Source organism: Rhinichthys klamathensis, unplaced genomic scaffold (assembly GCF_029890125.1).
Source record: "Rhinichthys klamathensis goyatoka isolate OS25496 unplaced genomic scaffold, OSU_Roscu_1.1 h1tg000059l_1, whole genome shotgun sequence".
Lineage (NCBI taxonomy): Eukaryota > Metazoa > Chordata > Actinopteri > Cypriniformes > Leuciscidae > Rhinichthys > Rhinichthys klamathensis.
The window spans coordinates 7201471-7217147 of NW_026606604.1; the positions used below are offsets into that span (position 1 = coordinate 7201471).

At 40.2% G+C, this 15677-nt stretch overlaps 1 protein-coding gene across 2 annotated transcripts; it reads right to left on the reverse strand.

Moving 5' to 3' along the window:
- Positions 1-5674: 5674 nt before the first annotated feature.
- Positions 5675-13965, reverse strand: zgc:163022 (putative ferric-chelate reductase 1). 2 transcript variants are annotated; one of them, XM_056249211.1, is made up of 16 exons: positions 13883-13965; positions 13596-13773; positions 12213-12346; positions 11984-12081; positions 11787-11886; positions 11491-11682; positions 11047-11148; positions 10807-10951; positions 9554-9667; positions 9349-9464; positions 7963-8049; positions 7344-7435; positions 7195-7253; positions 6973-7113; positions 6183-6208; positions 5675-6065 (listed from the first exon to the last, which is right to left on the reverse strand). In XM_056249211.1, the coding sequence occupies exons 2-16, from the start codon at positions 13771-13773 to the stop codon at positions 5976-5978; spliced, it is 1674 nt and encodes a 557-aa protein (XP_056105186.1). In that variant the 5' UTR covers positions 13883-13965; the 3' UTR covers positions 5675-5975. The 2 variants fall into 2 exon arrangements, with proteins under 2 accessions (XP_056105186.1, XP_056105185.1); XM_056249210.1 differs by having other exon boundaries at positions 13596-13944.
- Positions 13966-15677: the final 1712 nt, after the last annotated feature.

The window sequence follows — 15677 nt, forward strand, 5'->3', positions numbered from 1 at the left end:
CTAGCGCGTCCTCGCTCCTTGAAAAAAATATTGGGCAGTGAGCGTTCTCTTCTGACGCGAAGAGGTCCACTTCTGCTCTGCCGAATAGCCGCCACAGTATTTGGACCGTTTGTGTGTTCAGGGACCATTCTCCTGAGGAGATGAGGTTCCTGGACAGTATGTCTGGACCGTCGTTCAGATGGCCCGGCACATGCGTCGCTCTGAGCGAGAGCAGGCGGCTCTGAGACCAAACTAAAATGCGGTGTGTCAGTAGGAAGAGATTCCTGGATCTGACACCGCCCTGACGGTTGAGATAGGAGACCACAGCCATGTTGTCCGAACGGATCAGGACGTGGTGTCCCCGAATGAGCGGGAGGAAGCGCGAGAGCGCGTTCTCGACCGCAAGCATTTCCAGACAGTTTATGTGTAAGGGGCTTTCCTGTGTCGACCAATGGCCGAAGGCCGGTGAGCCCTCGCAGACTGCACCCCAACCCGTGTTGGATGCATCTGTCGAGATGACTTTTCGGCGGGAAAAGGTCCCCATCGTGACGCCCTGCCGAAACCATTCTGCTACTGTCCATGGCTGCAGCGCCGTGAAACATGTCTGCGTAACTCTGATCAGCTGGCGGCCCGTGTTCCACGCGCGGTGGGGTACACGGCTGTTTAACCAAAGCTGAAGCGGGCGCATGTGCAGAAGGCCCAGCTGAAGCACAGCGGAGGCTGAGGCCATGTAACCCAGCATCCTCTGAAAAGTTTTCAGAGGTGTGCGGGTGCCCATCTGAAACGAGGCGCCCAGTCGCTGAACACTGCGCGCGCGCTGTGTGGACAGGCGAGCCGTCATCGTGACCGAGTTCAAATCTATTCCTAGAAAGGAAATCGATTGACTGGGTTGAAGGGAGCTCTTTGTCCAGTTGACAGAGAGGCCCAGCGTTTTCAGATGGTCGAGGAGAACTGCGCGGTGCGACAGAAGCTCCGTCTGTGATTGGGCCAAAATCAGCCAGTCTTCCAGATAATTCAATATGCGCAGCCCCTGGCTCCGCAGGGGGGCGAGCGCCGTATCCATGCACTTCGTGAATGTGCGGGGCGCCAGGGATAAGCCGAACGGGAGAATGGCGTATTGATAAACATGACCCTCGAAGGCGAAACGTAAGAATGGCCTGTGACGGGGATTTATCTGGATCTGAAAATAGGCGTCTTTCAGGTCTAGAGAGACGAACCAGTCCCCCTGGCGCACCTGCGCGAGGAGTTTCCTGGTAGTGAGCATCTTGAACATGAGCACTTCATGAGCACTTTGTTCAAAAACCTGAGATCTAAAATCGGTCTGAGGCCGCCGTCTTTCTTGGGAACCAGAAAATAACGGCCGTAAAACCCCGACTCGGTCATAGATGGTGGGACTCTCTCTATGGCGCCCTTTTGCAACAGCGTCGCAATTTCTGAGCGGAGCGTGCCGGCGGCCAGCGGGCTGACAGTAGATTCGAGCCGAGCGCGCGCACGAGGCGGGCGGCGGCGAAACTGTAGCAGATAGCCGTTCTTTATAATGCTTAGCACCCACGGGGAAATGCCTGGAATGGCTTCCCACGCTTTGGAGCATGCGGCTAGTGGCCGAATGGCTATATCGCCCTGATTGCTGCACATAGCGGGCTGGACACAGTGTGTGGGCGCGCTTTGAATGTGTGTGGCAACGGGATTTGCACTCAGAGAGGAGTCTATGGGCCGTGAAACAGAGCGAGCAGAGAGGGGACACGCGCATGAGCTCGTGGGCGTGTTTATGTTCTCTGATATTAGAGCGGGCTGTGCCCGTTTCATGTGATGGGGCTCTGAGAGAGACACGGCATATGTTATGCTTGTGTGTATGGGTGAACACATGATTGTGGGCACATTTTCTACACAACTGGCATATTTTCTCTTTTTGAGATTTCTCTGGGTAGCCGTGAAAACGGCTTTTTGTCGCTCGCAAGCGGGCTGGGACACCGGCTTGTTTGTGGCGGTCAACACTACAGCAGTCGGCGAAACAACGGGGACTGGCAGAGGGCGAAGCTTTGACGGCGGTCCGGCCGCAGCGGGAGAGCGCCGTCGTTTTCTTAACTTTGCTAGGCAGACTTCTGATGATCAGGCTTCAGCGTGATCTTGGGTCGCGGGCCCCGTGGGGGCGGCGGTCTGCGGCGGCTGTCAGAGCGAGAGCGAGGGCGGCCGCCCTGTCTGCGCTGGGCTGTTTGAGTCTGCGGAGGAGGGCGCTGTGGTGGAGCTCTGGCAGGAGGCTCGCGAGAGCGGCCTGCGGAAGAGCTAGCGCGGCGGGGCAGAAACAAATTCATGGCCTGAGTGGCTTTCTGGACCTCGGAAAAGCGATCGACGATTCCCGTGACAGCAGATCCAAAAAGGCCCGTCGGGGAGAGGGGCGCGTTAAGAAACGCGGCGTGCTCAGAATCTCCCATGTCGGCGAGCGTGAGCCATAAGTGTCTCTCGGATACACAAAGGCTGGCCATGCATCTCCCCAGAGCTTGTGCGGCGGCTTTAGTGGCGCGAAGGGCGAGGTCCGTAGCACTTCTCAGATCCGTGACAGCGGGGGAGGGGTTTCTACCGCTCTCGGCCCACTCACGGAGAATATCGCTCTGTAACACTTGGAGGACAGACATAGAATGCAGCGCTGCGGCGGCCTGACCGGCGGCGGCGTAGGCGCGAGCATGAAAGCTCGAGGTCGCTCTGCAAGCTTTCGAAGGAAGCGTGGGGGAAGAGCGCCATCTAGCAGAGGGCGGGCAGAGGTGTGCGGCGACCAAGTCCTCAACGGGCGGCATAGCTGAATAACCTTTTTCGGCGGCTCCGTCCACCGAGCGCAGCGAGGCGGATATATCGGAGCGGTTTCTAGCCGAGAGCGGGGCATTCCAGGACTTCGTCAGCTCTGTGTGAAGTTCAGGCAGGAATGGGGCGGCCCGGTTGCACGCGGGGGTCGAGCGCCGATGAAAAAAGCTGCCGTCCATCTGGTTCGGGGCCTGCTCGGGTGGAGGAGACCACTCGAGACCGAGGCGTTCGACGGCCTGTGAGAGGAGGCGCATTAGTTCCTCCTCTATCCCGGCGCGGATCCCCGCCGACTCTCTCGTGGATCCGGGAGATGACCATTCCTCACTGTCTGACGCGAGCAGTGAACAGGAATCCTTCTCCTCCGCGCCGTCATCGGAAGCGACAGAGCGGCCACTCGGCTGCAACTGCATGTCCGGCTGGGGCGGGGAGGGAGAGCGGGAAGCGGGAAGCGGCGGCGGCGGCCCGCATGGTTCCGCAGGGGGCTCCGGCGGCCTCTGGGCGCGGCGTTTCTTTTTACGCGGCGAAGAGAGAGGCGGCGCGGGGACGACAACGGCAGGCTCTCACAGAAGTCGCATCCTCCATCCGCGAGGGCGAGTTCTGCGTGCTCGAGTCCCAGGCAGAGAGCGCAAATGACATGGCGGTCTCCGTCCTCGAGAGGAGCGCGGCAAGAGCCGCAGGAAAAACGAGACATCTTTAAAAAGACGCTCGGCTCTTTTAGATATAGAGAAAAGAAGGATACAGTCGTCAGATGGCGCTAGCTTGCAGGGCGGCTGAAGGTGGCGAAGACGGCCGGCTTCTTCAGGGTCCGGGAGCTCGCTAGAGTGATGCCTTCTCGACGGCGACGGCTTTTCTCAGGACAGCAGAAGCGTGTAGCTTGCTGAAGATGAAATGAATCAACATATAAGCCTGGGAGAGACTGTTATATACACCATAGCCACGCCCATTCTGGCGGGCCATGATGCAATGAGCGCGCGGGCGCTTCTCATTGGCAGCGGGTTCAGCCCCGCTCTCCCATAGGCTTAAGCAGTTCTCTCTGAGCGAACCAATGAGCTGCTAGCTAGCCTGCTCTAGGTCTGCCGCAGAGGAACTGCGTTGTCAATGGATAGAAATTATGAAATAATTTTTTGGCTTCAAACTCTCAGCAAAGATGAATCTTTCCCGCAGCGTAAGCTAGCTTACGCAATACGAGAGAACCTCTCGTAAGAGAACACGAGTCGGCTAACTCGTTGAGATGCGTTATTTCCGTTTAGTGATAAATTATTTCAAAAGCAGTTTATCAGATTTTCATCACGCAAAAATCAGAAAGCACAAGATTTTGTATCAGGTTTATAGAAGACGAGGAAATTGTAAAATGAAAATTAAGTTAATAAAGTTAAACTTAAGTTGAAGATCTGAAATGACTAACCGATATGAATAAAAATGACAAAAAATAAAACTAGGCCTACTAAACATTAAACTAATTAAAACAGCCTACTGTAAAAATAAAAGCTAAAATATTAATAAAAAAATATAAAAGTGGGCTTTAACACTGGTACAGATATAACACAATAGCACTGCATGGTGTGACAACTGCGTCCCACCTGAAAATGACAATTCAGAAGTCAATAATATCACTTGATTTAGACAAAACTGTCAACTGAGAAAGTTTCCAATATGAAATATTGTTGGGGTGAATTTGAAAGAGGAGACTCTGAATCAAAGCAAGTTGAAAGGCCGGCCCCTGACCCCGACTCAGTCGGCCTGTGAATCGGGCACACAGCAGACTGCTAGTATTGCGCTTTTTTCCTGTGTGTTTCCTCAGTGCCACGACTGCCCTCCACGTTTACCAGCCAAACACCAGGAGGCCTGTGCTGAAACAGCAAGAACCATGAGGCACAACACTGTAAAAGATAAAAGCTAAGCAGCTGACTTCACACAAGCTGCTAAATCAACACCAGAACACCACAGCGCTCTGTGTGTAATATGAACATCAACCCACATGCTGTAACTAGGAGTCTTCTTTCCCCTTCTTTGTGTAATGTTTTATCAAGACAGGGAGGAAAAGTGAAGGCATACATTGTTCAAAATTGATAGGCTACTGTTAACAGTTTACAACACACATTTCTGCTTTTAATGCGAACGATTCATCTGTGCATGTTTTTCCAAATTAAATAGTTTTCACAATCTTTCATGAAGATGGAACAACTTTCTCCGCCTCTGAAATTATCTTTATTTTTGCTGACATCATCAAATCCTCTTGGGACACCTTTAACACTTTATTCATAATGGTTCAAATCTTTTCCAGTTCTCTGATTGTCTTGCTTTTTTCTTATCCTGTTTTACTCAGAAATATGCCACATAATAGAGGCAAAATGGATGCAAACACGGTTAGGCTTAAATCATTTTAAGTGCTCTTTAGAAACTTAATTCATTTTATTACATTTAACACATGGGAAAACAATAAGAAAAGACTTGTCAACGCTTATAAAAGATATTTTCCTGATTTCTATCATACTTGTGACTAATGGATTGGTCCAGTTTAACTAGTCATTCAGTTAATATTCATCATTCATTCATACATTTTAGCGTAAGCAAATCAGCGATTATTAATCCAAAAAGTAAACAAAATGGTTCATTCATTAATTGAAATAAATATCGGAGAGTTCGTATTCATCCCTTGCATAGCCTGAATGTACAACAAAATGTCACATAGTTGTTTAAAAAAAAACCTGTCATGACACTGCCATCTAGTGGATGAAAGCTGTTGACATGTACACTTAAATTACAATCACAATATAATCTCTCTCTCTATACAAATATATAAAAAATACTTAGTTAAAATATTCTCCTTAAATGCTTTAATTAACATTTGTAAAGTTAAAAAAAACACAATTGGATGACTTGTTTTCTGACCTCTGGAATTAGAGACCGTGATTACACTATTGATATTCCATCTCAGTGAGCAACTGACAGTTACTGCAAGAACATTCTCCTAATAGCAACTCACACTTACAGTCCTTACACTCAAAGGCACAATGGTGAATCTATAATTGGTATTAGCACAGAAAGAATGCAATATTAACTAAAAAATGAACAAAAAATTGTGTAGAGAGACTTCTGGGATCGTATGATATATATATATATAAACACTATACTTGTACAATGATAGTGTCAAAACATTGCTTCAACCAGTGAGGAAGGCCGATGCGTATTGGCTGAACTTAAGTCGTCCCTATTCCAACAAGAAGTGCTATCAAGAAGGCCAGGTTTCCCAACAAAAACACCATAAGCAGGACTATTTCAGGTTTCATCTAACAAAAATAAAACAAACATATTACTTTAAAACATGAAATCACCTTTTATTTATGTAGTCTACTAAATTATCTTTATAATTAGACTAAGCCCATATGTCTTAAAGTTGGACTTACCGATCCAAAGCTGCAAATATCAGAATCTAAAATAAAATGACAAGGGTGAAATAAACCTTTTATGCATTGGATTGTTTAAATAATACATTTTCAGATAATCATTTCCAAAAGCGTAATTCCTAGAAAAAGTGGAAATCAATAATAATAATAATAATAATAATAATAATATGATATACAAATATAAATATACACTGTTCAAAAGTTTGGGGTCAGTAAGATTTTCTTTTTTGTTAAAGAAATTACTTTTATTCAGTAGGCTACATTAAAGTTATCAAAAATAAAAATATTTATAATGTTACAAAATATCAAGATTTCTGTTGTCAAATAAATTCGGTTCTTTTGAACTTTCTATTCATCAAAGAATTTCACTGTTTTTAACATTGCTAATAATAAGAAATGTTTCTTGAGCAACAAATCAGCATATTAGAATGATTTCTGAAGGATCATGTGACACTGAAGACTGGAGTAATGATGCTGAAAATACAGCTTTGCATCACAGGAATAAATTACATTTTAAAACTATACTAAAATAGAAAACAGTTATTTTTTAAATTGTAATAATACTTCACAATATTATTGTTTTTACTGTAATTTTGATCAAATAAATGCAGCCTTGGTGAGCAGAAGAGACTTCTTTCAAAAAAATTGACCAACCCCAAACTTTTAAAAGGTAGTGTAGTGTATAAAATAAATAAATAAGTAAATAAATAAATAAAAAGGGTGTTATGCTTCTTTCAAATTACAGCATTGGTATTTTCAAGTAACTTTCCCAGTGCGAATGCAGCATTACCTTTTTTCCTGGCGCGAAAGTTAAGATCTTGAAGAATGTATATCAGAGCCTCCCAGGTAATAAAACCTCCCATAACTTTCAACATCCATCCATCCGTCTTATATTCTTCAAACAGTTCCAGACCAGTGAAAATTGCAGCAACTGTCACAGAATAAAAACAGATATTGTTGTCATCTGAGGAAATGGAAGATGTTGATTAAGATAATAAAGTTGTTGTCATACCTGAGAGGACTTTGATAGCTAAAGCAATAAAGGAATGGGCCCAGTTGAAAATAAACCTCCTGCAAAGAAAACCATGCATCAGATTAATAATAATGCGTGACTCATGCCTTTCCATGTCCTATCTGCATTAGAGAAGAGAAGTTTCCCACCGCTCATGCTGCGGCTCACAGCGGAAAGCAGCAACTATGGGCTGAACGAGACTGAGGACCATCACTATACAGCCCAGGACAGGATGAGCTCCCTACACACACAGATCACAGTATGTCAGCACAAAACACTTCACTTCAGAAAGAATTAGCATCTCAAATGTCTTTATATGGATAATCTCATATACTATAACTGTGTGGAAGTGTTTTCACTGCATGTTTTTACTGCCAATTATTCTAATTTAATATCATTTAATTTACTGAACATTGAACAATAGTGTCTGTCATCATGTTGCGGTGTTGCTGTTTTTTTAGCAACTAGCCACAAAAGTATATATATTCCACTATTCCTATAACAATTTGGCTCAGCAGCAAATCAGCAGATTAGAATGATTTATGAAGGATCATGTGACAACATAATCATGTTTTTTAATTATAATATTTCACAATTTTGCAGTTTTTACTGTTTAAAAAAAAAAAAAAAAAAAAACACAGCCTTGGTGAGCATAAGAAAGTTCTTTCAAAAACATTTAAAAAAATGAACGTGTGTGTGTGTGTGTGTGTGTGTGTGTGTGTGTGTGTGTGTGTGTGTGTGTGTGTGTTGTGTGTGTGTGTCATTCACCCCAGCCCAATCCTGCGCATAAGAAAACACCAGTATAAATGCAATGGCTGTGGCTATGACTGACAGGACCATCAGAGACACGTGGGCCTGTGGAACAACAAATAAATCATATTTAGTTATTTTCAATCATTTGGTTAAACTTACAGTATGTTTTTAACAGCATTACATAGTGCATCAAACCAGTCTTTGTAAATTAAAAATGAAAATGTATTAAAATAGATGAATCAGATGTTTTGAACGTACATTAGCTAGATCCAATCCATTTATTTTAGAGTGCTGATATTGTGCTGAAACACAAGTTACTCGATATTATCTTTGCATTTATAGATCTGTTGTATAAAAGTTATATTGCTGTAAACTGGTAAGCGTTATATAATGCAATAAAAGATTGTTAATGGCAAGTGATGTTCACACACCATAACTTGCTTCTTATCTTATCTTGCTTGCACTAACTGTACACATACGTATTACTCGAAAGCATTTATCAAAGAATTTTTCCCACTGTCATGCTGATGAAACAGATATGTCAACATGACATGTAATTCACTTTACAAATGAGATGACGAGTTAGATAAAGGGGCCCGCGTGGGCAGGACACTGGCTTTGTTTAGTTTTTTTTTTTTTTTTGCATGTATAGTCTAAACTAAATTAAAATCCAAAATCCATATTTTTACATTAAGGTCTTTAAACGCTTTTTCAACTTTCTTTAGTAATGTTGCTGTTTGAGTATGAAAAAGGTCTGCACACAGCACAAAGTCACTCCAAATGGAGTTATTCTCTACATCAGTGCGCACTGATTCTGAACTCACTGAAACGCCTCGATTGTAAGTCTTGAGTTTTCTCCTGGGAATGTACAAGTCACACAAAAAAGGCCGAGGCCTGGTCGAGTTTTAGTAGTTGAAACTCGCTGTTATGGTAAGGGGTGTGACATTTCCGAAACATGCTAGATGTGGTTGACCAATCAGAGAACACTGCTCCAACAATTTAAAATATGAAATTAAAACCTGTTCTAGTAGACACCAAAAACAAAATCAAGACTTTGAAAAAGTGCATACCGTAATAGGTCCCCTTTAAGCATAAGAGTTGAGCACGGTGCTAACAACGCCAAGGTCATGGGTTTGATTACCAGGGAATGCATGAGATTAAAAAAAATGTATACCTTGCATGCAGTTGGATAAAAGCCAAATGCATACACGTAAATCCACATGCGATTTGAATTATGGGTAGAATGTGAACAAGAGAAGCAAAATTACTATTTTCTTTCTACTACTATTCTCTTTACACACTGACAGCTGTATTTCTCTGTGTTTTGCCTTTTGGCATTGTTGATGATTGTGTAGGTGATTAATATGGCAACCAAAACAGATAAAACAGATAAAGACTTACCAGAAACCAGAAATCTTTCCCGCCTAAACATTGGCCCTTGGCAACTCCCTTTAAGTAGCGTGCTATCATCATCCCTATACTGCCCGTGGTCATCCAGGCGATTAACATCAGGGCACCTGAACCAGATCAGTAGCATTAGGACCACAGTAACACTGATGTGAGGCTCTAATGTGGATCCAATAGCAGTGTTTCATGATGTACTCACCATGGGCTTTAACGATTGCTGGGAATTCTTCACTGTTTGCGGTGACCATGGATGGATTCAGCAAATCAGCCTTGGTGCTACTGACATATTTGGTTGTGTGGAACTGGATGTTACCTACAAATTAAGGTAATTCTTCAGTTAAAGGACATAAGATGCTTTCATCATTTACTGTTCCAATCCACTGACTTTTTTTTTCTCCCAGAAAACACAAAAGAAGATGTTTATGCCACTCTTGTGCATACAATGAAAGCATACGTTGTCTAGAGACAGTCAAGCTCAAAAAAGTACCATAAGATTAGCATAAAAGTGTCTTGTGCACCAGTCTTCTGACAGCCTTCTGTGAGGAATGTTTGTTATTCACTGAAAATCTTACCTAAATTGCGGATTCTGCTAAATATCTTGATTTGTGTTTCATGGAAGAACAAAAGTCCTTCGAGTTTGAAACAACATGAGGGTGAGTATAGGATGACAATCTTCATTTTTATGTAGGACTGTAACTTTTGGTATATTAAAGCAGAATGAAAGCATTACATCAGTGTTGTTATTGTTTTAAAACAACTTTTAAAAATAATTTTCCTTTCTTTAAAGCTGAACTAAAATAAAATATAAATATTAGATGAAAAATGAAAATGAGAAATGTTGCATTGGCAACTGAAATAAGAGCTAAAATTACCGAAAATTACTAAACTAAAACTAAAATACCGTAAATAAAATAAAAGGTCACACTTTAGATTAAGGTCCAATTCTCACTATTAACTATTAACTATGACTTTTGCTGCCTATTAATAGTAGTTGTAACGTTTAGGTATTGGGTAGGATTAGGGATGTAGAATATGTTCATGAAGAATAAGTCATTAATATGTGCTTTATAAGTACTAATAAACAGCCAATATCCTAGTAATATGCATGCTAATAAGCAACTAATAGTGAAAATTGGACCCCTAAATTAAAGTGTAACCATATAAAAATAAAGCCAAAGAAACATTTAAAAAACTAATCAAATTACGAAAGCACATAACATTATTAAGAATTAAAACTAAATTTAAAAATGAAATGGAAAATATCAAATAAAAGTGAAATGAATTATATATTTATATATAATTAATATATATATATTAATATATATATTTATTATATATGAATTACTATAGAATTATACTAAAATAACACTGAATTACATTTGACAGTTTTTGTTCAAATCTTTGATTTGACACAACATATAGATTTGAAATCAGGCTCGATAAACCACTGACCTTGACTGGAGGGTCCGGAAGCAATCATGAGGTAATACTGGCTGGTGGACGTTGCTCTACTTCCTGTGCTAATGGCATTACGAGAAGTAAAAGAACAATTGATATTTCCATTCGTCAACGCTGTCTTGATATTAGTCACATTCCCCTGTAAATCATGTAGAATATGTATGTGAGTGATGATATTTTATGAAACAACAGTTAGAAATGGTGGCACACTAGAGGAATGGAAGCGAACTGTACCAGTGAGAGAATATTTGGAGTCTCTTTTCCTGTGGAATAAGCGTGTTGCACTTGGAGGAGGCCGCTGCTGTTCTTACTACAGATGTAGACGTCGTCATTGCCCTGGAAATACAAACAAAACACTTCTTAAACCCATATGAACATAATGTTGTCTCATTGTTCCTGGAAAAACAAAATCGCATATGGGTTTTGCTGATGTTTGTTGAGAATTGCACAATAATGAGTCAGTGCTGACAGAGGTAGTCCTCCAGAAAAGATTCAGCAGATGGATCTCATGTTTCAGGTGAAATATAATATGTCTGACATGGTGACGTGTTTACAGTTAACACCCATCACTCCCAAAGTTCTACACATTCCTACTTAGTTTGTTAAATTAAGTAGAAAAGGTCTGCAGATTACATTTGGGCCTGCTGATATCTCATGAGCGAGTATAAGAGTATGTACCATGTTCTGGTCATCTGAAAACCCAATGGCGACATATCCATCAGCCAGGCCAAACATTTCGATGGTCATTTCAGATTGGTTAGATGATGTCTGAACTGCCATGAAGTAACAGTCTGTGCTGGTAGTTGGGTCACAGTTGCTAGGCTGACTGAAGCAGACTTTGGTTTTCCCACAATCAGGGTTTGATGAAACCTGAAATGAACAGAGCAATTTGTGCTGAATATAAAACAACATACGAGAACAGATCGGCATATATCTAGATTTCATGTTTTTGTAGGTGTGGGTGTAAAACTTACAGTCGGAGCTACAGTAGCAGTTGTTCCTGTACCATTATACACAACAGCAGAGCTCTTGACACCAACCCAAAAGATTTGTTTAGTTCTAACAAATGTTGCTCTGGGAAAAAAAAAAAAAATCAATTAAAAATCACACTAAGTAATAACATCATACAAATTATAAATCAATACATTTAATGACACAGGAAAATGTATACCTGAACTCTATATTGCCAAGCTGTCCGGATGTAGGGGCCGTCCATTTAGCTTGCATTGAAGTCTTTATAGAGCTTGTTTTGTGAGAAACTGCTCTATTCTGAATAATATAATATATGTCAATGCTGTTATTTTTTTAAAAATACATCAATGTCATCCCATACTAGTTTATGATTATTAGTAATGGAAGCAAGTAATGTAATAATAAAAATATAATGTAGAAAAACTCACAGCCACACTATCGCAGATGAGGCCCTGTGCTGCACTGTCCGTCACAGTAAAAGTGCCAATGGGATTATTCGATCCAACTAGATTTGCTTGTAACATAAATCCTTTAAAATCTCCTGATTGTGCGTTTAGAGATACTGAAAAGGAAGAAACAGTTCAGTGGAATTTCCTTAGATACAGACAAACCCTGGACTAGCATAGATAAACTGATGTAGGCCTATGACTATGATACGATCATTTTTTTTCTGATTATTAAAATAGTGATTTAACATAGTCCATGTAAAAACCTGATAGGCAGTCATTAATTGAATAGTATAGTATTGTGTAGTAGCCTAGTATTATTATATGCATTGTGAATGCATTCGGCAATTTAACATAGTATGGTTCCATATTTATATTATTTAATAGTATAGTATGTATCTATAATACAGTATAACATTTAATAGTAATTAATTTCTAAAAGTTAGGTTAAAGGGATAGTTCACACAAAAAGGAAAATGCTATCATGCATTTCAAACCTAAAAGTCTTTTGTTCATCTTCAGAACACAAATTAAGATCTTGATGAAATCTGAGAGTTCTCTTTCGTGCTTGAACTTACAATAACACGCACACACAAGTATGCCAAAATGTCCGTTTTGTCTAGTATCTTCATAACATAAGAGCAGTCTTATGATGAACGTAAAGAGTTGTGAGAGAATGAGGCGCGTGTGAGGTCCGCGTCTCTGTCAGCAGCGGCTGGTTTTAAAGTGACAGAGTAGCCAATAAAACTTTCTGTCAGTAAAGTTAATCAAAGAACAAAGAAAATTACTCACTGGCTCTTGACTTATATTAAGAACTTTTGTAGCTTTACTAACGATTAGTCTATATTTCATTTAATAATGTATGCAGTGCAGACTGTTTGATAACTTTATTCAATTTCTGTTAGGGCACAGGTATGACATTTATTTTATACTATTGTATTATGCAAAGATGTCACTATTTAATTTAGTAAAAAATATTATTTTAATTTTAAAACTGCATTTAGTTGTTGTTTCTTTGAGTTGAGAAATACACATTTCAGCATCACTAATCTGTGTGTGCATTTTACTTGAGGACCAAGCAGGTTGACTCATGAAACCATTTGTTTATTATATCGCAATCGCATATCGCAATATTGACCTCAATAATCGCAATATGACATTTTCCCCAAATGCAGCCCTAAGTCAAATAGAAGTATTGCCAATTAAGTTCCTTAATTTCATACTATAACATATTTACGGTATAGGCCTACAAAATAAAATAAACTGTTCATTAACACTCAATATATTAATCCCCTAAAAGCTGTACAAGTTTGTAAATGCGTATGTCCTACAAAACACATAGCAGTTGTAGAAGAACAGCCTCACCTGTGATTTCATCTCCCTCTTTAAAGGTGGTCTTGCCAGCAGTAACGGTGAACGGAGAATTGCTGGTCTGAGCGTTAGACCCGTGAACAGGCATCAAAGATCCACACGATCCGCTGACCTGTCCACCAGGATAACACTGCGCGATCCCAACACATGCCAGGAGAACATACAGGAACATCTGAGGAGATTTAAAAACTCACTATTAATAAAGTCATCGTCGAGAGTATCAATAAACACCGACGGGGAAGAGAAGAGACAAAATAAAATTAATGGACAAAAACAACAACCTTTGGAAAATTTGGTGGGCGAGGGTATTGTTGTCTTTGTTTTGGCTGAAACCATGTGTGTGTGTGTGTGTGTGTGTGGCTGTGTGCTCGCGCTCAGCTCAAGACTCCAGCCACTTCTTCTCTGCAAATAGTGTAAAGTCATTGTGGGCAGGGCTTTACCTGGATAGGTAAAAGATGATGTAATGCAACAGTGGGCGATCATGAGATACTGAGTTTCTCGTGAACTCACTTAAATCATACTTAAATAAATATACAATGCATGTTGTTTACCGCCTCAATACCTGTGGGTTTCAATGGGGATATTTTTGTCCTTAAGGTCAGAGTGTAGGCCGGGGCAAGTGTAAAATGAATTCATTAAAGGGGATGGGGTGAAATAATATAATTCCAATAAAAATGCACACTTGTGCCAATGCAGTTGGCATTAACACAGGCAAAATGATCAAAACCACAAAACTGAAAAAGAGAAAAATGTCCAATGTCCATGAAACAAGGGTTAAAATTGTTAATGATGATTAATCTTGAATTTTTTTTTTTAAAGAAAACAAAATAAGTAACCAGATTGTTTTCTTAAGTTCTCCAGATGCAGAATTTGTCTAGACTCTGTTTGAAGAATACATGGTAAACAAAAATAAATATGTCCATAAAAATGTTTTTGATTTGCTGTAAAAAATGCATATGAAGATATTATTTTTCTTCGGAGCAAAAAGAACAAAGAAAAATGCATTCATTAAATTAAATTATTTAAATAAAACAATTTATGTTTTATATATGTTATGGATTTATGTTATAAATTATATCAATTTATGTTATTTCCCAGTTGAGATCCACTGTTCCATAGTATGGATCTTATGTTGTAATGCAATATAATGCAGCATTTTTGACAGAAAATAGGTAATAAAACTGATAAAAGAGGGAAACAGTTTGAGAAATTGTACTAAGTTATGTACTCAATGCCCAATTTCACCACAAATCAAGTAAATTTTTCTTGTGAAGATTGATACATTCATACATTTCAAACTCCTAAAAGTTGAATGAATCATTATTTATTCTTCAGTATTGTTCTATAAAGTGATCACTCCTCTTTACTGTATGTCCTTTCCATTAAACATAGCACAAGTTTAACAGCAATAATATAACGGATGCTACTGTAATTGACAAAAATTGCCAGTGAAATTGCATTACTGTAATTCCAATGTAATGTAAATATTGTATATAGTTGCAGTGTCTTTAAAACTACTGTCGACAAAATTGATCTTTCAATGTCTAAGACGTAGGGGGAAATCAGATGCAGAAGAAATGTACAGAAATCTTTGAATTTCTAAATCAGCATGTATTTTCCATGTAAGGGCGACCCAGGAAACAGAAATTACTTTGCACTTCTAACCATACAATGTGTTATGTATTTGTTTCTGAAAAGCAAGAAAGGGAAGAAAGATCAAGGTTACAAAGCCAACATTGTACCGTAGAGAGTTAAAATTACCCTTAACATGGATTGTTTTATTAAGCTCTAATATTAGTTCAAAGCTGAGATTAAAAATAACTCGAGACTGTGGTGCACCTGCTCTGTAATGCATGAGTGAGACTAAAATATGTATGTCATCTTAAGATGAAGTAGTTTGTTGTGTTCATGAAAGCAGAACAAGCTTTTGTTGCCCTTGGAAAAGACCGCCCACATTGCCGATCTAAATTAAGATCTGTTTTTATAGGTCTAAGATTTTGTTTATATGAATTTAAACAATGAAGTAAAGGACCAGTTCTATTTCGAGGTAAGGAATCTATCCTTTTTCTTGAGGGA

Excerpts from the sequence above, each read along its gene's own strand:
- zgc:163022 (XM_056249211.1), bottom strand. The coding sequence starts at position 13,773 with ATGTTCCTGTATGTTCTCCTGGCATGTGTTGGGATCGCGCAGTGTTAT. Across the intron at positions 6,209-6,972 it reads CTTTCGCGCCAGGAAAAAAG|ATTCTGATATTTGCAGCTTT; the intron begins GTAATGCTGCAT and ends ATTTTATTTTAG. Across the intron at positions 6,066-6,182 it reads ATATTTGCAGCTTTGGATCG|ATGAAACCTGAAATAGTCCT; the intron begins GTAAGTCCAACT and ends TATTTTTGTTAG.